This window comes from Vicugna pacos, chromosome 4 (genome assembly GCF_048564905.1).
Source record: "Vicugna pacos chromosome 4, VicPac4, whole genome shotgun sequence".
In the NCBI taxonomy this organism is placed as follows: Eukaryota; Metazoa; Chordata; class Mammalia; order Artiodactyla; family Camelidae; genus Vicugna; species Vicugna pacos.
In genome coordinates this window covers 74,963,108-74,984,950 of record NC_132990.1, presented here as the reverse complement: position 1 = coordinate 74,984,950, position 21,843 = coordinate 74,963,108, and the positions used below count along the sequence as shown (strand labels likewise).

The window sequence follows — 21,843 nt, the reverse complement described above, 5'->3', positions numbered from 1 at the left end:
TGATGCCAGAGAGAACAAAGGCTCACACATTCCTTTTTGATGTACTTGAGAAGGGCTTCCTTAAATGTCATCTCGTGGGCCAATATGGAGCAGCCTCGACCCGCCCAGCAGCTGGCCCAAGTCGTCACCCACACTTCTGTGTGTGTGGGAGGGGGGTCCTGGTTCCTCCCAGAGTTGCCTTGCCTGCCTCTCGGGGGCTGTTCTTTCCTGCTGACTTAGCTGCCTGGACTTCAGGGGTCAATGAGCTGATTCCCTCGCACACGTCCTGTTCTGTCGGAGTGGCAAAGTGGGCAGGTTTCACAGTCAAACTGAGGTCCGAGCCCTGCTCTGTCACCTACATAACCGTGGTATGATTCTGGCAAGAACTATTAAAACCTGTTTGCTCATCTCTAAAGGGCACCCCTAGAACAGTGGGGCTCTCCCAGGAAAGTAAGATGTAGTCAGTTCTCTGATCAGTGAATACCGACCCCTCACTCCTGGGGGAAGTGCGGGGTCACTGCATTTTCACCAACCAATCAGCACATAACTGTGTTTCTGTTCAAAGATACCTTATTTAAGACATATGGTTGGTTCCTGAACATTGAACTCATGGCCAACAGCACTAGCACTGATGCTTGAATAAAGCTTATCTAACGCCTGCATATCTCCATACTGCACATCATTAGACGGCACTACACTTAGGGGCCCTTTTAACTGCAAAAGCACCAAGAGAAATCATCAAAATGCAAAATATATGGCACTAAATAGACTGCAGGAAGCTAGCCTGGCTTAGGGGATGAGCTGGGACAGATGGTTGCCTGGTTCACTTCAGCTACGAACACGTGCATCAGGCAACTTTTTTTTTTTTTTTTTTTGCTAGGAATGACCACAGAAGTGTAGTGAGCATTGATTTTAAGGTTATAAATACATTTTAGTGAGCAGGTGAATTTGCAGATACGGAATCAGAGAATGATTGACTGCGATGCACTTACAGGGGACTGGCCTGTGGTTGGCAAGCAGTGCTAACTTTTAGGGCTGTTTCTTCATCCTGTCGACTGTCTCACTAGGTGGTGACAGCAGTGTCCCTGCTCTGTGACCATGAGCTCCCTGTGGGCAATCATGATGCTCTGGACTGAAGCCCTAGCATAGAGTTTGGCACAGAACCGGCTCCACATGCTTGTGAGGACAAGGGCAGTTGGCTTAGCTTCTGACTCTGAGCCCTCATCTGTAAAATGGGAAGAACAGATCTGCCTTTTTCCCTAGTGTGGAGCTCCTCAGCAAAGGAGATGCCTGGAAAGGGCCAGAACTTTCTTTGTAGATGTTACTAAAAGGCCCCCCAGACAAAGGCCAGCAGGCGATCCTCACTGCTTCAGGGCATCTTCACTTCCCCATCCGCCCCACCCAGGATGCGGCCCCAGGACCAGCACCCCCTGCGGAATTGAGTGTCAAGCCACTTTCTGGCCATTAATCTCGAAGAGTCTATCAGGACCATTTGCATTAGCCCATCTTAAAAACCCCAGCTGGGCCCCAGTGGGCCCGAAGTGGGGCTCGGGAAACAGTGCAGCCATAGCCAGCTAGCTAGGAGCTGAGGCCCCACGGTGTCCAAACTCCCTCTTGGACCAAGCCCTGCCACACGCCACCTGTACCCCAGCCAACCCGACGGCGGGGGCTGCAGGACATGGTGGATGGTCGCTACTTGGCAGGGACCCTGGAAAGACTGCACCTCCCACCTGAGGAGAGGCTGGGGGTGTTGACAGGAGCACATTGGCTAGAGACCTCCCCATCCCCAAACTCTTGGGTGGGTTGGGAACAGCCCAGCTGGTTCTTGGATGCTGACCCTGGGCAGTCAGCAGAGACCAAGTGTGCATGTGCAGCGGAGTGTGGGAGGCGGGGCAAGAGTTCTGAAGACAGACTGGGCACTCGCCCCGCTCCCCCGCCTCCCCAAACACACAGCTGTCCTTTCAGTGATGACCATGCAGCTTTCTTAATGGAGCACAATCGCTGGACCTGGTACATTTCAAGCACTTTAGCCTTCCAGGACACCAGACTGCTGATGAAACCATCTTCCGTGGGCGCCATGTTAATGAGAGGCCAAATTTCATATGCTTGCAAACTTTCCCCCCTGCCTCCTGCTGTATTGCACCCCGCCTCCCCGCCCCACCGCCCTCAGTAAAAGGTTGCATCAGAGAGAGAGAGAGAGAGAGATTTCCATAATTTATAGTATGGGCATTTCACTGGGGACAAGCGCTAATCTGTACTTACCGATACATTTAAGAAAATGCACCCTCCCGCAAGCCTGCACCATTTATGACTCTTGGCACAAACCGCAATGCTCAGTCTTCAATTAAGGGACACCTTAGGGTTCATTATCACACAATCGCTCCCTGTGAACCATGCCAAATGCTGTTTTGGCACAGAGCTTGGAAGATGAATTAGAAGGAAGTCTTCTCTGTAATGCCCTCTCCCTAATTCCCCTTCCATCATCAGCGTTTATGCCCTTCTCTTGCTCAACCCCCTCCTTCTTTCCAAGTGGCTTTTACTATTCAATTTCTCAACGTCAAACTCGATTCTCTAGAGGTGTAGTTAAAGATGCCACGTCTCCCTCTTGTCTTCCGGCTCTCACCAGGCCTCGGGACGGCTGCAGATGGGCTGCTCTCCACACCCCATTCTGGCCTGAAGGAGCCACAGATGCTCTTTTCCTCTCCTCTAAGAGCCCGGGGTAGAAAAAAGAAACAGGACCAGAGCTGCAAGCACACGAGCACGAGCAGCCAGAAGGAGCGTTCTACACGGGGTCCTGTCGGCAGCACTGTGTCTAACCGGATGACCCACACGGACAGCTGGCGGCGAAGGCAGGGCACAGGCCCGTGTTGAAGTAGAGCGTTGTGTTCGAAGCCAGTTGCTTCCATCAACGGGAAAGCAAACAGGAGAAAAAGGAGTCGAAGTCTCATCTCCTTTACTCAATGACCCTCCAGTCCAGGGCCCACACTGTCCCCGTGTGTCCCCAAACCACAGGACCCTCAGTGGTGTCAGCCCATGGGTAAGGACACCCTCTTTTGGTCTCCTTAATGAAAACAACAAAACGAGCACATTTGCTGGCTCTGTCCGGTGCTTCCAGCCAGCCGGTGAGCACGGCGGGGCTGGGGCTGAGAGGACAAGCACCCGCTCCGGGCAGGCGCGGCCGCGGGCAGCTGCAGTAGACCCGGGACAGAAGCAGCAGCCGCGCACCCGGCCCATCAGGCCGAGACCGGACTGCCGGGCTGGGTGCGCCCCAGCGTGGGGGCCGAGCTGACTCAGGGACAGGAAAGTGCGCCGATCCCCACCGCTTCACCGGGACTCCCTTCAATGAATCTTCCAGCTCCGCTTACGATGACAACACCTCTGTGCCAGGAAGCTCGGTATTGACTTCTTGGTGTCGCACCCACATCAAGAGACACGTAGATGTGACAGGTGAGAGCGACGAATGGTAACCAAGGCTCTCAAGACAAACTGTCAGACTCTACGAAGCCATTCAAAGAAAATTAGCTTAATGATGACGACGTAGCTGGTGGCGCTCCAACTAGGTGGGGCCGGGGCAGCGCAGGGCGAGGGGCCGGGAACCTGCGAGCCAGGCTCAGGTGGTGGCGGCCGGTGAGGGCGGCGGGGGGACACGTGGACAGAAAGCAAACAGACTGCAAATACTTGGCCCACAAGATGCCTTGTGGAAATTTTATTACGTAGAGTGTAAAATGAATTGTCAGTCAAATAAAAAGAACTTTTTTTTTAAAACATCATGCATAACATTTTCCAATTGCCTTTTTTAATAGTTAGACATTTCAAGCACTATAAGGAAAACAAGGAGAAAAAAACCTCAGAAACTCTAACTTCAGTACATCTCAAACGGAATGTCCCTCAGGTCAATCGAAAGATGCAGGAAAAAATAGCTTCAATTCCGTTTTTCTTTCCTTTAAAAATACATGTTATCTGTACAAGATACACTGCAGTAAACACTGGAAATCATATCCCTTTTATTAAATCAAAATTATTTAATTCATATTGTGGTTAATACTACTTATTCATCTAGTTAATCTGACAAATATTAAGAAAATATTTAAAAGAAAAAAGCAAAAACACCTTGGAATTAAAAAATAGTTACTACATTTTTATGCGGTTTAATGTTCCACAGTGTTTGTTAAAAGTTATACTGAATTTATTTTTAATATTAAAAATAACAGTATTTATATTCTGAGAGAATAGAGAAAGGTTTTTCGTTTTGTTTTTAAAACAAGCTTGGAGGTCTTAGATACACAATTGCAACTGGTAATGGAGACATTACAAAACGTCTGCTAAACACACGAACACACTTTTATATTATTACCCCTTTAGAACTCTAGAAATTATACAAACCCTATAAAATGCCCCCTCCCGATCCCTGGTGGACAGCAATACAATTATCTGTCTCAATTCAGAATTCACATAATTAATTACAATACATAATAGTTCAGTTTTTTAAAAAATGCAATAAAACCAGACAGCCAAGATACAAGAAATTAGAAGTAAAACATTTAATGAATTTACACATTTAAGAATATTTAAATACTGTTCAAAAAATTTTTAAAAGAAATTTGTTACAAACCACCTAAGACTTCCAAGCCACTTTCTGTTGCAACAGAAAAAACTGTAAATAAAAAGACACGCAAAACAAAACAAAACAAAACAAAACAGAACAAAAACACACCATGTTGAAATGTCACTGCTCTGAGGCACATTCTGGTGCCTGAATTTGCAGGTATTGCTCCAGAAAGAATCCCAGAGCTTACACACTTGAAGTAACAAACAAAAATAATGAAACAAAGATTATCAGCAATTTTTAGTAACTAATTTTCCCGATTTTTAGAAAAATTCTGTTAATCTAAATATAGTGTTTCACAGAACAAAAGTTCTTCATCAGAAAATTTGCAAATCTAAAAACCTGTTACAAATAGGTTTTGCTCATGATGATCTCAGGGGCAAAGGAGCGGAGGGTCACCGTCCTACTGTTCCTGCAGAAGGAAGGGGGAGAGGAGTCAGTCTGGTGGGTGGCAGGCTCTCAAGTGCTGGTCTTGCATCTGGGGCTTTGTCTGCAGTGAGGTAACACGTCATCCTCTCCCCCTGGCCCCACGACAGGCGTTCACACGTGCTCTTGCATGCGCACGCACACGCACCCCCCCCCACCAGCACCTTCCTGGCACCACTTCATGGGGTCTGGCCTGGGCAAAACCTCTCTTGCACAGGAGGCTCTGGGGTGTCTCCTTCCACAGGGATGCTGAGCGGGAGAGGGGAGCGAGTGACACTTCTCCTCTGTCACCCCCAGGCCTGGCACCCGTTCCCACCGGGCCCAGGCACAGAGGGTCAATCTGGCAGCGAGGTGACCGACTGGCTTCGGGCTGTCTGTAGGGACCTGACTGGCATCAGGTCATCTGAAACACGGCCTGCGGTAGCTCTCAGCCTTCTTCCCTGCATTCGTAAACCCGTCCTCGGCGCCTGACTGGAGAGGTCTCCAGGACCCAACCCCGCTCCTGCCGCCCCTCACCACTGGCTGAGGGCAAGTGTGACAGCCTGGCCACACTGCCCTCTTCAAGGACAGTGCCGGGGAGCGGCCGCCACAGCCCACTCGCAGTGCCATGCTGCCCGGGGCCAGCTAGGCGCGGCACTCCCATTTGTTGTTGGGGACTCAGGTCCAGGGGGAGAAACTGAGTGCCTCTCGGCACTTGATCGGGGGTCCGGATATGAGGGATGATCAGGCACTTCCTTGGAGGGGCTGCCCAACCACTTCTGCTCCCACCTGGCTCAGCCTTGCTCTCCCTGGGGGGCGGGGGGCCGGGGGGCTGTGCTGAGCGGGCCAGGATCAAGCTGTCCCTCCACAGCCCGGGGGCCTGGTGCCCTTGCCCTGGCATCAAGTGTGCACAGAGGCCTGGGGGGGTTGCTGGCTGGGCGGTGGCAGCAGTGTCACTAACGGGCTACGGACCTGGCCGTGGGCCTGAGCTTGCCCCAGCGTCTGCCCGTAGAAAGCGACCTGCTGTCTGTAGTACTCCGCCCAGGCCATCGTGTAGTCCGGTGGCGAGCTGGCCTGAGGAGCGGCGCCGGCGGCGTGACCTGATCGACAAAGGGAAGAATGGGTTATCGGGAGCAGGGATCCACTTGTGGGAGGCAAAGGACACTGTGAGCCGGGAGGGGTCCCTTCCCAGACACTCGGAGCGTCTGGAACAAGGGCCCGGCGCACAAGCTCTCCCTCGGGACATCGGCCAGACGCTAGAGCGGTGGTCTGCCCAAACGCTCGCCGCAGGAAGCGCTGCTGGCCCTCCCTCGCTGGGCCCTGCTCCCCTCCTACAGGACTTTCACGTGTCTCCTCTTTTCAGTCACTTCTCCGAGTGTCTGCCGCCCTGCCTGCTCCCTGCCTGCTCCCAGTCGGTGCCCCAGGCAAGAGGGAGAGAGAATGGAGAGGGGAGGCGGGGAGAGAGAGAGAGAGAGGGAGTGCTGGCTTGTGTGTGCGCCTGCGCAGGGTGTCCTGCCCCAAGGGGGGCCGGAAAACTGGCCATGGGGACTTTCACCAGGTGCTGCCGGTGACGATGACCCCCCGACCCTCGCCCTGGCCCCAAGATGGACTCTCCACCTGGTTATGATCGCAAACACCAGGGTGAACATTGCTTTGACAGCCTTTGAGCTGAGCTCTTCCAGCCAGCAAGTGACATCCTTCCGACTCAAGACACGTGAGCCGGCTCTTCCAGCAACACCCTGTACTCTGGCTCAGCGGTTCTGGAACGCAGACAGAGGGCTTAGCGCTAATTTTAAATGATTCACTTGGGGTTTTTTTGTTGTTGTTTGGTGGTTGTTGTTAGGTTTCCTTCTTCTCTTTTTAAAAAGACTGGTTAAATTAGGAAAACTGGCAGAGTTAAGAAAAAGAGCTTTCTATGGAAGACAAACATACACCTCAGCGCCCACTGCCACTCCAGACCTCTTCCTCTGAGTTTCACCACCTCCTTCCTTTTCACCTGTCCTGAAGTGGCAGAAACAGCCAGGCAGTGGCAAGACAGCAAGACAGTGGAACAGGACTCCCAGCTGGTCTAAGTCCTGACCAAGCAGTTTTAAGGCTGGGACTGTCCCCAAGTCTAGGTGCCAAGCCCACTTCCAGGCCCTGTGGAGTCCAGAAGAGGGAGAAGACGGAGGAGAGAGGACAATAATGAGTGTGTCTCCCCTGACAGACACACGGCAGGGGGACGGGGGGAGACACTGAGATGGGAGTCACACAGGGAAAGTGGTAAAGAAAAAAGGTGACAAGGAAGCACAGATAATTAAGTCTACAGGCTTGGGGGCTCTGTGACTGGGGACCTGCTGTCAGGAAGGCCAACGCACTCACTCTGTTTTTTGTAATAGTCTTCCCAGGCCTTGCTGTAGTCGGGCTGGCTGCTCTGCGGCTGGCTCTGCTGGCCTGTGCGAAGAACACAAAAGCAGTCAGGCCTTCGGGCTGCCGGCCCGGCCCCCAGCCCAGCAGACTCCAGGCCCTGCTCTGCACTCACTCACTCGCCCCGGGGGCTGCTCCAGACACTGTGGCCTGGGAGGGAGAAGGCAGCAGGCCGGCTTGGGGAGCCAACAGGTCCACACCCAGGAGGGCCTCCGCCCAGAGTGACGGGGGAGGGTGAAACCAAGCCCCCATGAGCTGGCCAGGCAGACTGCCGCCCCAGAAGGGCAACTAGCGGGAAGAGCCTCAACTCCCCTGAGACAGGGACCTGAGCGGCCTGTGAGCAGAGCCCTGAGGACCAGAGTGTTGTCTGAGGCTCCCTGGATTGGCCTTCAAACAGGACAATGGATCCAAACGGTGCTGACCACTCCCTTCACCTGGCCCCTCTGTTCAAACGCTGACGGCTCTACCTGTGGACAAGGACAACTACAGGAAACACGCAGGGAGAGTGTCCGGAGACTGTGCTCAAGGTGACGACAGAAGACGAGGTACACACAGCAGAGGGGCTGACGCCACGACGGGCACCGGATCCCACTCAAGCCTCGCGCCTGTCTGGAGGGGAAAGGCGGGGACGTGCGCGTGGCTGTCCGCCTCCTCCCTGCACAGCTGAGGAGAGCTCTCTAGGGGCATCGGCAGAAGGGCTGGGGTGGGGGGAGCAGAGCACAGCACCCGCCCAGGGGCCTGGAGAGGGTTCAAAGACTGAGCACAGTGACAAGCCGGGACCTTTCTTCCGCTGAGGGTCTGCTTGCGTGTCCCCGAGAAGGTCCCCGCCAGTGTCCTTTCTTAGGTTAGAACAGTCCGTCTGCAGCAGGCGGAAAGGGCGTGCTCACGAACATGTTTCGTGGCAAAGTGTTTCCCCAAGTGTCAATTCACTGAGGACGGAGGAGGGCATGTGCATGAGGACAGACGTGTGTGGGGCCGGGGAAGAAATGAGGTGGGGAGAGAAGGGGAAAAGAGCCCCCCTCCCCGCACTGGGGCAGGGAGGGACTCAGACCTGGCCGCTAACAACAGGAGGCCCTGGTTCTGGAGCAGGCTAGGCGCCAGCGATGCAGCCAAGAACTCCGCCCTCAACGTGGAGGGTGTGGGCGAGTGGGATTTTCCTTCTAGACAAGATTTCACCGACCAAAACGAATTCTCCATTCCCCTGAATAAACAAAGCTCGACACCACAAAGGCTGGTGAAAGGTGAGAGAAAGCAGGCCTTCACTGAGTTTTCTCTCTGAGCCCACCTGCCTTTGCCGACTCTGGGCCTGCCTGGGCCTGCCTGGGCCTGAGGTGGCAGCAGGGCAAGCTCTGCAGAACCAGCCCCCGGAGTCCGTTTCCCCTCAGGGAGATGGACGTGCCCACTGGGGCTCTGACGGAAAGCCTCCCACGTCTGAGGCTTCTCCATCCTGGGCCATGGGCACGTGGGAGCTCAACCCCGGCCGACCCCCACCCAAGGGTGCGCTCTGATCTAACGGGAGGAAACAAAACACGCCCCGACCCTGGGGAGAGCGAGCACAGTGAGATGGGGGTGAATCTAGGTGGTGCACACGGTTCGCGGTCAAGCTCTGTAAAATACTCTGTATGCGTAAGATGTTTCATAAAAAATACTGCAGAAGAGAGAAAAATACCACCATGCAATTTCATAGCTCGAAGGTGCTTTAGAAATCAAATCTAAACTCTTCACCCACAGACGGCAGAACTAGAGCACCAGAGAAGTGGGGGACGCACCCTGGCTCAGCCCCTCGTAAGCAAAGCTGCAACATGCATGAGGGAGCAGCGGATATGCTGAAGGGGACTCTCAGATTGGAAAGCTGGCACTTCAGTCAAAAGAACCTAAGGGAAGCTTTTTGCTTTGTTTTTGGTTTTTCTGGAAGGCTGTGCAAGATGGGGTCCACCAGCAATAAAACCCAAGAGTGACTCCTGAAGCCCATGTCGGGGCCAGAGAGTGGGGACGGTCAGACTCCAAGGAGGGCTGTCCCCTTTACAACCAGTTTTCCTGGGGAGGTGTCACTCTGCAGAGCCAGTTCTCTGTGTGCTTTCTGAAATTCTGGGGATAGAAACAGTCCCTTCCTAAGGTGGTGCTGGAGAGAAGACAGGGAGAAGGCCCCCTGAGGCCAGAGGAGGGGAGTGGGGGGCGGGCACCGATCAGGCAGGGACTGCTTGAAGGTGGAGGGCGAGGAGGTGGGGGGGCGTGGGGGGGAGGAGGGACTCAGGTCAAACCACACCCTCAGGGAACGAGTGACAGAAGTCCGCAGCTCAGAGCAGGATAGAGTAGCCAGGAAAGAAAGGTCTGAGAAGGTGGGCCAGGAGATAGCCAGCCCCCTGTCCCTGCCCAGGTGGAGAAGTGCACCCCTCCTCCCCCAGCACAGGGCCCCTGGTGGCTCCTGAGACCTCAGGAGACCCCGTGACACCTCTGGGGAGGGACCCCAGGCCTCTGTCTGCAGGCCGAGCAGCCCCACCTCCTCCCCAGTCACTTACTTGGAAGCTGCTGTGTGGGCTGCTGCCATGCCTGGTAGGTGCTGCCCCAGCCCTGCGTCAGAAAGGCCGGAGGACCGCTGTGGAGGACAAGAGCCGCTCAGTCTGGTGAAGGCCACAACCCCTCACATGGGCCCACCTCCCCTCACCCGCCTCCCCTCTCCTGCTGCTCACCCCCACCCCCAGGCAGGCACAATGGTCTCTGCTGACTGTGGCCAGGTGACACCCCTGGCCCCACCTGCCCCCACCAGCACTGCAGGGGCAGAGTGAAGGCAGGTGACCCACCTCACAGGAGCACTGTGGGGGTTTCCGTTCACTTTAGCAGCAATGTTTGGGAAGCACCCTGAACTCCTTGGAGGGAAGGTGCTAAAGAAAGTGGAAATCAAACAAAGGCAACAGCTGAGGACCCGACAACAGAAAGGCTTTTGCAAAAAATCCACCTTTCTCCCGATCCAGCCCTGGGGTGGCGAGTTCCCCTTGGGGAGGCTGGCGGCGACCAGAAGGCCCTCTGCCCTCCAGGAGGGTGCTCACGCCTGCACTGGCCAGGGAGTGTCAGCGAGGACCAGGGACCACTGGTGAGAGGTAGAGATGAGTCCTGCCCCCCACCCAGGGCTCCGGCTTTTGGTGGGCAGTCCTCAGAACAGGAGCAGGAAAGGAGGACCTCCTGGGCGGGAGGGGATTCACCCGGTCCAGACTGGTGCGGAGACTCACTTCTGATGAGGTGCGGCAGGTGGCTGGCTGAAGGGGCTCTGCCCGAAGGCTCCAGGCGCTCCGAGACCGGTACCCTGTCGTGGGCACAGAGGGAACTCTCACCTCCTGCCGGCTGCACCTGTGTGCTCTGCCCAGGCCCGCCCCAAGGCAAACCACAGCTTTTGGGGAGACGGAGACAAGCGAAGTGAAGACACCCTAGGGCACTCACACTAGCCTTCCTTCCCCACGGTGGGCTTACGTGCAGAAATGGCTTCTGCCCCGAGTGACGATACCACCACGCAGCCAATGCTGGCACCACCACAACTGCCCTAGCATGTCACCCTGGGGGTAGGGACCAACCTGCTTGACTCTCCCGTCAATTTAGGCTGGCCCATGGCTCTTTCTGCCATTCTACGTCCCCTCTGAGGTGAGCAGTGGCCAATCTGTCCTCCATCAACACTCCCTTTCTTTATCTGCTTTGAGGTGCCTGAAACTAAAGCCAGAGTCAATGAAAGCTGCCTGCAGGGCTGGCTGCCAGGGCAAGGCCAGTCCATGGGAGTGCAGGGGTGGTGCTGGGGAAGGCTGCTGCCCCAGCTGCTCATCTAAGCCTGCAGGGCCACGGCTCTGGGCCTGAGCTGCGGTGGCCTAGGTGAGTTCGGCCAGAACGCTTCCTTTAGTGCGACTGGGCCTGGCCCTGGCCCTGGCATCCCTGGGCCCCGACCGTCCCCCTCAGCCAAGTGGGAGGGGGCTGCTGCCCTCACATCACGTGAGGACTGAAAGGCACAGGAAGTACAAGGTTCTGGGGAAAAACAGGTACCTTGGACATCCAAAAGAAAGTCCAGCTATCATTAAGCCAGGTGGGGAAAGGACCGGTACGTACGCCAACTTTCTCATCTATGAGATGTCTGGCCACCTCGATCTGCTGAGGGATCCCCCTGATGGTGAATATCCGCAGGTTGGGGTCGGTGTTGGGAGGGGGGTTCCGCTGCAGCTCCACGTGTGCTCCCGACTGCTGGTTTATGCTCTTGATGTTCTCGCCCCCTGCGGCCGGAGGACACAGACAGGAGAGTAAGCGGCAGCCGCGGTCAGCCCTGCGGGTCTCCGGCACCCCCCACAGGGGGAGGGGCAGGTACTTGCCGCACACCGGCGCTTGTCCTGACAGTAGGCGTGTACTTTCTAAATTATTTACTTTAAAACGGTTCTAACAAAGCCCATGACTGTCTCATTTGTAAAACCAGACTTATAAAGTGAGGCTGGTCCTTCTCTCTGAGCCAGGCTGAGGCCACAAACGCTATATGGCACTAGCTGGTCTCCACCTCGGTGTCCTGGAGAGGCCTGGAGTGGCCCACACAGATCTGCACACAGTGGAACTCAGCCCTTGGACGCCAGCTCCGGAGCTCCCAACCCGGCCAGAGGCCTCAGCCTGGGGAAAGCACTCCATCCTTCTCAGCACAAGAAAGGCGACCTGCTGGCCCCACCATGGCACAGTGGGGGCCTTCAGCCCCGGTGTGGGCCACCGCGCTGCTGTCTCCCTCCTTCCACTGGTCAAACAGGCTGCCACAGCCCCCAACAACGCCCAGAGCCCACTTGGGCCTTTAATATCCCAACCTGTCACTTCTCATGTCTCTGCCTCCTCCGCTGGGGGGACAGGTCTAGACAGAGAGGCAGCCGGAGGATGGGGGTCACAGAGGCCTGGGTGGAGCGGGGCTAATGAAAATGTAGCTGGATCCTTTGAAAAACCTGTGAGAGTCCCAGTCTCTTAATGAAATTTGTGTAACAAAAGCTCCACCAGTGTAACAATGGTTTGATTCTTCTTTTCAAATTTCACAGAACTTACGGATCAGCTCTGCTCAATCAGGGCGGGGGAGCCACAATACGAGGAAAACTTGCAGCACGGAGTTTTACAATCTGTTTAAAATCTGGTGCAGGGTACCAGGGAGCCCCAAAAGACTAAAGGCCAGTCTCTGTGTCATCCCCTCCCGACCCAGAGTCTAAACTAACCCCAAATGACACTTGCCATTTCACTGGAACTCGTCCACAATCCTTCAAACACTCCAACCTGCCCTCCACCCGCACTGCTGGACAGCCACGTCTCAACACCCCTCCATGGAGGAGGTAAGTAAGGGGCACCAAGCGCAGGCAAGCCCGCATCTCATCTCATCTCATCTCATCCTGAAAGCACGATGGGGCTCTGCAGGGGTCAAGAAGCAAAGAGGAGCCTGGGTCCAGCCGTCCTTCCTGAAGGCAGCGCGAGTGGCCCTTACACGGCAGGAAGGAAACCAGGAGATGCTGGCATTCAAGAAAGCTTGGTTCAGTGTCGGTTTGGGTAGTTTAAAATTTAAAAGCAAATTAAAAAAAAAAAAGAAAAAAAACCCAGCCGACCAAAGTACCGTGCGCATGATTTTCTTAGAGAACTGCTCCAGTTTAAGACAAGTGTCCTTACATTTTCCAACTTGAGCAAACACTGGTCACGGGGACAGCGCTGGCCAAGGTGGAAAGTCACACAGTCTTCAGCAGCTTCGCTTTGCTTCCAGGTACGTGCAGGCCCCCGCCTCCCCAGCCCTGTAACTACTGATGTTTGCTTGTCTCTGATGACACAGAGACTTGTGAATTTTATCTTCTTTGCATCATGAAAAGCAAGCAGCTTCGCTCCTGAGCGAGCGTTTTGGGGGAGCAACAAAGAGCTAAGAACACACAGAGCCGTTTGCACTGCACACCCAGGGCCCGAAGGAATCCTCCACCTCCACCCAGACCACTTGGTCAGCGAGGCAAGAGCACAAAAGGGCGTGCATGTCTGAGACTGAAAACCCCAAGGGCCCGGCCAAGTTTCCTCCATCGGGCACTTGGACCAGCAGCTCCACAGGCTCTCCCCTGAGGCCCTGCGCGCATGCTAATAGGGTGAGGAGGTACTGCAAAACTGCAGGGCCCGGAAGGAGTTAATGTAAGTTCATCTTCCTTCAAAATGAGGTCACCAGCTTGGCACATGGTGGCTGTCTACAGACACATTCAGCAGCCCGCTCCATTCTTCCACCTGATGAGGGGCAGAAGCGATCCACCAGTGGCCCCCCGGCTGGACGTGAAATCGTAAAGCAATTAATCAAACCTGCTAAAAGGCCTGGCTGACAAGTGCGGGGCTGGCCACACTATCTGTCACTATTGCTGTATTTATCATGGAAATCCAGCAGGGGCCCGGGGAGGCGCAGCGTCTGTCCAAGGCTGGAGCCGGGGGGAGCAGGCCCTGCCTGCGTGTGGCTCCTCTCACCCACACACCTTTCCCAAGGGGAGACCTCAGACCTGCCCGTTGGGGGAGAGGGTTATAGAAGGACACCCCCACCCTGAGTCCCCCATCCCAACACAACTTCCTGGACTTCTGGAGGCTGCTCCTGGAGCACCAAGACACAGCTTCAGCTACTGCTCCATTCTGTTGTCACTGCCTCTGGGGATCGCTTAAGATAATGTGGCAGAGGACAAACTACGAGGAACTGTCACAGTGAAGACAGTGAGGCTCTGCCAGGTCTAAGAAGACATTTCACACGAAAACCTGACAAAATGTCTCAAAAGGCTCAGAAACCTAGGTCTGATTCTCAAACTATACGCATCAACTGGATTTAACTGCACGGTGCCCCAGATGATGGTCTGGGTGGCACGTCTGGCTTGGGCAGCTGACAGTATCCATCAAACACCTCCCAGCACGCACACCCTGCCAGCAAGTTACAACAAACCCACACTGTTTCTATTACCTCTGAGAGGTTAATAACACAAGGATCACACAGATACAGGAGAAAAACATTGTAAAAGAGCGTAAAACACACACTGTCCGAGTGGGGCCGAGTACAGATTCCGGCAGGTGAATGAGGGACAGGAGGAATCCAACCCCGTGCCAGCTCGTGAGGACGTGCCTGGCAGGCTCAGCGCTCTGCTGGTGACAGTGTTTCCAACCACACTCCGTCCGTGGGATGCCAGCACCCCTCCAACAGCTAAAGATGTCTGGTGAGCACAGAAATCAGGGAAACTCCACGGAGAAGACTGTGTTTATTTCTTCCATAGGTTGTTAAGTACACACGGAGGGAATAAACAGACAAATACAAAACCCAAGGCCAACTCGTTTCCTGCCAGCTTAGAGGGCAGTGAGGCCGAGCCCGCTGCTCCTGTGTCCTGCTCTCCGCAGCCTCTGGGGCCCAGGGCCAGCCCAGACAGACCAGCAATGAGGGCCTAGAAACCTGCCTGCTCCCCTCTGCCTCTCCTGAAAGATGGGAAGGAGCCACATTAGCCATTAACGAGGGTTTCTACCTAATGTTCTCTAAAATGCCTAGAAACAACTAACAAATCAATTTTTATTTCCCTCCACAGGGTGTCTGTTACTCATGGTGAATATGTTGAAAAGATAAAAACCATTTTCATGTGTCGTGTCAATAAAGACCAAACATCCAAATCCAGGAAGGAAAAAAGTGACGCACTTGTCAGAAAGCAATCTCCACTTGGGGAAATTATCTTAACGGTTCCTCTAAGTCCCTTGGAGGTGAGTTAACCGCCAATCAGTCGATCGACAAACATTCAGAGGCCCCTCATCTTGTGCAGAGTGCCTTTCAACAACCCCATCTGCTGCTCACATGTGGTGATGAAGCCACTGCTCTGCCCCATGCGCGGGAAGACCAAGCAAAAGAGGGTTCCTGTGGAAGGCAGCTGAGGCCCCAGACCTGGCCCCTTAGCCAAGTGCAATGAACAGGATGAGCCTCCCGCTTTGAGATATTACATGTGGCCCGTGTGCTCTCGGGTCAAACAGCTGGAAGGGGGACGGCAAACCACAGCAGCTGCCTCTTACCTTTGCCTATGACGAGGCCACACTTATCTGCCGGCACCGTGTATGTTATCTCCTGGATGCCACCAGGGGCTCCCACGCTCCAGTCACCACGGCCACGGCCTCTTCCTCTCGCTACTGCCAAGCCCCCAAAGCCATCTCTTTCCTGGGAAGGAAGCAGAGCTCAAGTTATGATTTCTGCCACTGCCACCAGCACTGTTTTTTTGTCTCCAGGGAGGAGGTTAAGTGACAGGATGTAATCAATGCCACACATTAGAACCTGAGCACCTTTCCACATTTCAGATTCTGAAGTGTTCTTCAAAACCGGAATTAACACAAGTCACAGGCATATTCAAGGAGACATGTGCAGATAAATGCAAGTGATTACATAAACAGAACAAATATACACAACTAAAACAGGCAGTCAGATATAAATTGCTAAGTCTGGAGCTCAGTGCCCTTATCCCTTGAGTTTTAATTACTGGGCCCTCACCTACAGGTGTTGGATGGTTTTTCTCTCAACGCTGAGGCTGCCCTTCCCTGTGGCTAATGCATGCTGGGCTTACCAGAAGCCAGATATTAGATGCTGAAGAACTATGAGCTTTTGAAGTGACACATTAAGTGGCAATGTATGACATCTGACCCTCCCCCGACAAGGCTGCTATAAAGAACAATCCAGACACTGCTGTGAGTCAGAACACCTTGCAGTCCAACCAGCAAAAAGAATAAAAGGGTTTTAAAGAAAAACTGGTTGCCCCACTTCCCAAAACAAGAAGGAACAAGCCAGGTGCTTCGGCCTGTGGTCCAGGGCTGGAGAAGTCTGACTCATTCTCACACTGCTTCCCCGCAGAGAGCAAAATCCACACCCAACGCCTAACAGAGGAAGACTCCTTTCATTCAAGGGTGACACATCTCATTCCAGCCTTTGTCTAGCCTTGGTCCTCTGAGTCACACTGGAGCTGCAGCATTTAAAATCGTTTTAATGTTGAGGGCAAACCTGGTCACGCTGAGAGCTCGCTCCTTCACAGTGAAGAAATGTTGGGCAGAACCTATTCCTGTCCATTAAAGGGTAAACCGAACATTTACCTAGAATCTAACCCAGTGGAAAGCTGAGCTAACTGGAGTGCTTTCTGACACACTCTGCTTTTATGAGCAACAAATGACAAGTCGACGAGGTACTTTTCAATATCTATGTTAAAACACACACACACGCAGCCAACGTTCTGGGTATGCTGCAGTTTCTCTAAGACAAGGCTGTCTCCTAAACACCTCACAGCCTTTGCAGCTCTGGGTTCATCAATTCTCACGACTGAAAAGGACGTTAGCATCAATTAGTCACCCTCTCCTGAACTTCTCTAAGAACTGCCTGGGACTGTACGTGAAGCCCAAGCACTCTCTGGGACACTGTGATTCAGGAGATCTGGGGTGAGGGTCTATAAATCTGTAACTTCAGCAGGCACCACCCCCCACCCCAGGTGACTTAGGGAATCACATGCACCACCTGGTACAAATTCCTTGGTTAGCTGCTAAGAAAACTATGCCAAGAGGGGTTCAAAGGTTTGCCTAAGGTCATGTGAAAAACAGCAGAGCTGGGATGATTTCCAACCTCTTGCTTCTTTCTTCAGCTCCCATCATTCTCAGACTTTCCTTGGTCCTACAAAGCTGGGGAACACACCATGCCAAGCCACCACCAGTTACAGTGGTTCCCCAGAGCAGTTCACAGCGGGGACAGGTGGATCCTCACAGTATCACAAAAGCCGGCCTCACAATCTAGAGAAAGATGTGCATGGAATCAAGTGCATGAAGACAGTTTTAAAAACTTGTAGGATCGTGAAGTGCTTTCTAAAGCTATGATTAGACTTTACCTGTAGTTTATAACAGGGACACTCGATTGTCTGAAACGTGGCAATTTGCATTATTTCCCCCAAACAGTTTAAACAATTGTGAACTTACTGTGTAAAGAAACTCTAGGATAATAAAGACAGAAAAGTAATAACCTAGCAAGAGAAAAAAAGGCAGGAAAGAGACAGATGTTGAGAAGGCACTGGCTATAATCTTAGAGGGAGATAACTGACAAGAGCACTGGTTTCCAAAAATGTGACTTGAGAGGCGGGTGACTGCTTCACGGTGCTGCCCTGAGAGCGGGTGGCACTTGCTGCTTCTGCGGGTGAGAGAGCTCAACTCCAGAGAGCCAGACCCACCTGTGCTGTGAGAATAAGCTCGTTGATGACGTGTGCTGCATGCTGGCACCGATCTGGGGGTCCCATGACCTGCGCAGCTCTCTCTGGACTGATGCCATCATCTGTGTGGAACAAGGTGAGAGACGGGATTAGGAAAAGCCCAACCTCAGAAGGAAACCAAGATCAATCTGATTTACAATCAGTATTCCCATCAGCACCAGAGGGGTGACAATCAGAATGTCACCAGAGGGAACTGGTGACCTTCACATGAAGAAGGGGGCTTTGAAGAGCCTGGAGAAGAACATGGTTTCGGACCCAGAGCTGGCAGCCATCTCCCCAGCCAGGGTGTTGGGGAGTCTGAGGCCATGATAGGGTGGAGGGAGCCTTGCTATGTGGTGGGGACTCCCTGGGACAAGCAAGGGTAGTACTGTGATGGCCACTCGATTAAACAGCGTTGCGGTGTGGTGACCAAAAACAAACGAACAAAAGCATCACCAGATTCAGGGAGCCTTCTGGATAAGGAAATATATTAAGACAGCCACATCATTTTGCATGGTCCATGTCAATACTCATTTCTTATGCAATTATAAAAATTTTAAAAAAGATATTATAGAAACTAAATTAGACTAAAAGTAAACAAAACTCAAGGAGAACAGAGTTGCGCCATGGCACTAATTTCTAAGTAGTCCATCATATTTTCTCCTCTTCAGAGAAATAAGAAAAATACACTGTAGACAGTTCTGCTCATGAAAGCAAACTTACAAAATTTAAAGAACTGTCTTTACTCTAAGATTTTTTATGGTTTTAAGTTATCTTTAAAGTTATGAAATCAAAATAACAATTTTTTTAAACATCTCTATGTGGCACAACTAAAGGCTGGAAATGCTATGTTGATTTCCTCCAATTCTATCAGTCTAAAGGGAAAAAGAAAAAGGCCTGGAAACCCCCAGGCTAGAGTGTCCTGGCACAAGAAGGGTGACCTGGCCAGCAAATCAAGCGAAGAAATGAGGGCCAGAGGAGAAACCCAGACTGGAAAGTTGCAAGAGAGAGGGAGAATGAGAGAGAGCACACACACAACACGCTAGTTACAAAGCTCTCGTTCTGTGAGGTGCGTGTAATTCTTCATCATGCTGAGGACTTTCAAAAATCTTCAAAACCAACCTGGTTTGAACTGAATTCTCACACCGGCATCGTTCTGGATCTTCTTGATCATCTCCCCATTCCTTCCTATTACAATCCCAACAGCAAACCTAGGCACAGACACCTAAGTGCAGAGAGAGAGAAGTCTCATCAGAGCTTTTCTGCAGACCCGTCTCTTCTGCAAACCTGTTGTGTATATACAAACAACTTGATTTTTATTACAGTGCATTCCTGGAAATGATACAATAAAGCATATTTTTTCCTCTTAGGAGAAACATTATGTTTGATGACTGCATTCCTCTGCATTAAATGCATCCAGTAGGTCTGAGGTTTGATTAAAAAATAGTTACAAAAAGCAAGTAAAACAAATATAAACCTGATAAAGATACCAAAAAACTTTTAAGATTGAAAATTAAAATTTTATCTTCTAAGTTCTAGGTAATAAGCATAAATATACTATACACACTGATTATACTACAACCCTTTAAAATGGTTTCTTTCTTCTCATTCTTTTATTGTGGTAAAATATATATAACATAGTATTTATCATTTTAACCACTTGTAAATATACATTTCAGTGGCATTAAATACATTCACACTGTTATGTAACCATTGCCAGTATCTATACCCCAAACCTTTTTTATCATCCCCAACTGAAAACTCAGTATCCATTAAACCACAGCGTCTCCCTCTCCAGCCCCTGGTAACCTCTACTCTACCTTCCGTCTCTATGAATTTGCCTATTTCTCACATAAGTGGACCATAAAATACTTGCACTTCTGTATCTGGCTTATTTTACTAAGCATAATGTTTGTAAGGCCCATCTGTGCTGCAGTGTCTTACCAAGGATGCATTTTAACCCCATTCCACTTCATCAATATAATAGGCTTCCAAATTTGATACAATCACAATACAGATCACCATGAAAACCTGGACTTTGGTCTTCACCTGGGCAGTGGGATAAGCTTTGAAGCATAACCCCAAGCCAGGGGGGGTGGCCCCACTCCCTGAAATGCACGTGCTGGCTGGCACCCCTCACTACAGCCGACACCCCCCTACGCCCCCACCGCCGGAAGCGTGCGTACTTGCAGGGTTCTGCAGGTGAGACAAGCGTTAAACAACTTGCTCAAGGTTCAAGGGCGAGCAGAAGCGTGACTTACAGCCTCAAACTTGCCCGTTAACCTGTGACTCCAGCGTACCTCTATACTGCCTCCTCCCAGCCGCGAGCTGAAGTCACCACGGGCGCCACGAAAGTCGGCTTGCTCTTTTTCCCGGATGATCTCCAATACCATTTCTCTCGCTTGCTGTGGAAACACAGACACAAGGCATTATGGAGACCAGTATCCTGAAAAAAGACTCGACACCAGGGGAACTTTCAAGATCGAACCCTTTTAAATTGGGCTTAAGGCCTCCGAAGGCACTCAGCTGCGGGAGAAATCACTATATTATTACCTTATTTTGACACAGGTCGGGCTGGCTGCTGGTGAGCAGCGTATCGTGTACGTTAAATCTTAAACGACGTATTCTTTACGTTTCCCAAAATGTCCACACAGATAAGGGTGCACTGTCTTTCACACTACAGTTGGGTCAGCACGTGAGGTGGGTCAGGGCTTGATTATGGTCGCCCCAATCTATTTCTGATATGCCATTTTTTTTTCTAGCAAAAGGAGGGTTTTCTGAGAGCTCTGAATGTGGATGGGCTCCACGGGAAAGAAGACCTCCCCAAGGCACCCCGTGGCAGAGGAGCTACAGGGAGGTAACGGGAAAAACCTTCCAGCGTCAGAGCTCGAAGAGCTCTCCTACCAACCGGCAAACCTAACCCCGCACCGACGGTCTCCAAGGCACATGCAGTGTCCTCTCCTCCAAGAATGCCCTTGAGTCAGTCAGTCCACCCCGCCCAGACTAGTACCAGCCCCACGGGAACCTGTGCTAAGGCGCAGCCGTGCAGGACAACTCAAGGTCATGTGGGAACCCAGACTGAGTCCTAGTTCTGGAAAAACCCAAACCAAACCAAGAAAACCCAAAACAGCAATGTCTTAGGACATTTGGAGAAAGCTGCATATGGACTGGCTCTAAGACGATGTTACAGGATTAGTTATTTTCTTAGGCCCGGTGTTACAGGAAGAAATTTTATTCTTAGGAGATAACACACTGTAGAATTTAGAGCTGGAAAGTCATAATATCCATCATTTATTTACAAATGGTTAGGCAAAAAACTAAACTAAAATATACACACAAACGTGAAGTAAGTAGGTCGGGGGCATACAAATGTCCACTGTACTAGCTCTTTTAATTTTTCTATATATTTGAAGTTTTTCCACAATAAAAAGTTGGGAAGAGAAAAAAAACAAAACAAAACCCCAAAATCCCCAAACAACAATTTACCTTAAACACAGCAGACAGCTTCTCCCAAGTAAAACCCACAAAATACACAGTTTTAAAATTAAAAAAACACTAAAAACCTTTCTTTATGGTAATTTTCCTGCAAATTCATGAAACATCAATGAAATAAGCTCCTTGCCCGGGTATTTTTCCTACAAAAGATAAGTCAAAGAAGGCAAGCGTGGAGGGCTTCTGGGAGGCAGGCATCCTGGCGTCCAGCACAGCTCTCCACTCCGTCCACAGAGCTCTACGAAACCACAGCGGCAGAGCCCAAAAGCTGGACTGGACGGCCGAGGGAGGAAAGGTTGGGGGCAGCCTGACAGGTTACAACGCTGGGGGACCCGACCAGGCAGGAGAGGAGCGAAGGGCTGCACTGCTGACTGGAGCCTAAGCAACGAAGCCATTGTAATCGCTGGCCCTCAGTCCTGTTGTAAAATAGTTATTTTACACACTAACCTTGACCGAAAAAAAACTACCAACAATACCATTTGAGTTGAGCTGAGCGACAGCGTTAAAAATTAGGGGAGCAGAAGTTGATGTAACACTGTACACTGACTATATTTCAGTTAAAAAAAAACATAAGAAAAATCAGGGGAAATCATCTGCCGGAGACTGGCGACCTCCACTGGATCTGAGCCCCAGAGCTCCTGCAGGGGGACGGCTGTGGCTGACGGCTCGCAAGGTGCGTCACTCTGGAGCTACTCTAAGTGCAGCAGAGGCAAGGCAGGCTGCAGGGGGCAG

The 21,843-nt window shown here is 51.9% G+C and overlaps 1 protein-coding gene across 5 annotated transcripts in view; it reads right to left on the bottom strand.

Annotated features, from left to right (window-relative positions):
- Nucleotides 1-3,654: 3,654 nt before the first annotated feature.
- The window catches only part of FUBP3 (far upstream element binding protein 3), a 47,981-nt gene continuing 29,792 nt past the window's right edge, over nt 3,655-21,843 (bottom strand). For 2 of the 5 annotated variants that reach the window (XM_006205420.3, XM_015240246.3), the window contains exons 9-19: nt 19,920-20,024; nt 18,742-18,844; nt 17,602-17,702; nt 15,425-15,566; nt 11,483-11,643; nt 10,624-10,697; nt 10,198-10,278; nt 9,916-9,992; nt 7,352-7,423; nt 5,963-6,090; nt 3,655-4,997 (exon numbers count right to left, since the gene is read on the bottom strand). In XM_006205420.3, the coding sequence (XP_006205482.1) occupies nt 4,989-4,997; nt 5,963-6,090; nt 7,352-7,423; nt 9,916-9,992; nt 10,198-10,278; nt 10,624-10,697; nt 11,483-11,643; nt 15,425-15,566; nt 17,602-17,702; nt 18,742-18,844; nt 19,920-20,024 (1,053 nt within the window). In that variant the 3' untranslated portion in view covers nt 3,655-4,988. The remainder of the gene's footprint in view (nt 4,998-5,962; nt 6,091-7,351; nt 7,424-9,915; nt 9,993-10,197; nt 10,279-10,623; nt 10,698-11,482; nt 11,644-15,424; nt 15,567-17,601; nt 17,703-18,741; nt 18,845-19,919; nt 20,025-21,843) is intronic. The other 3 variants (XM_015240247.3, XM_072960293.1, XM_072960294.1) reach the window with 3 other exon arrangements.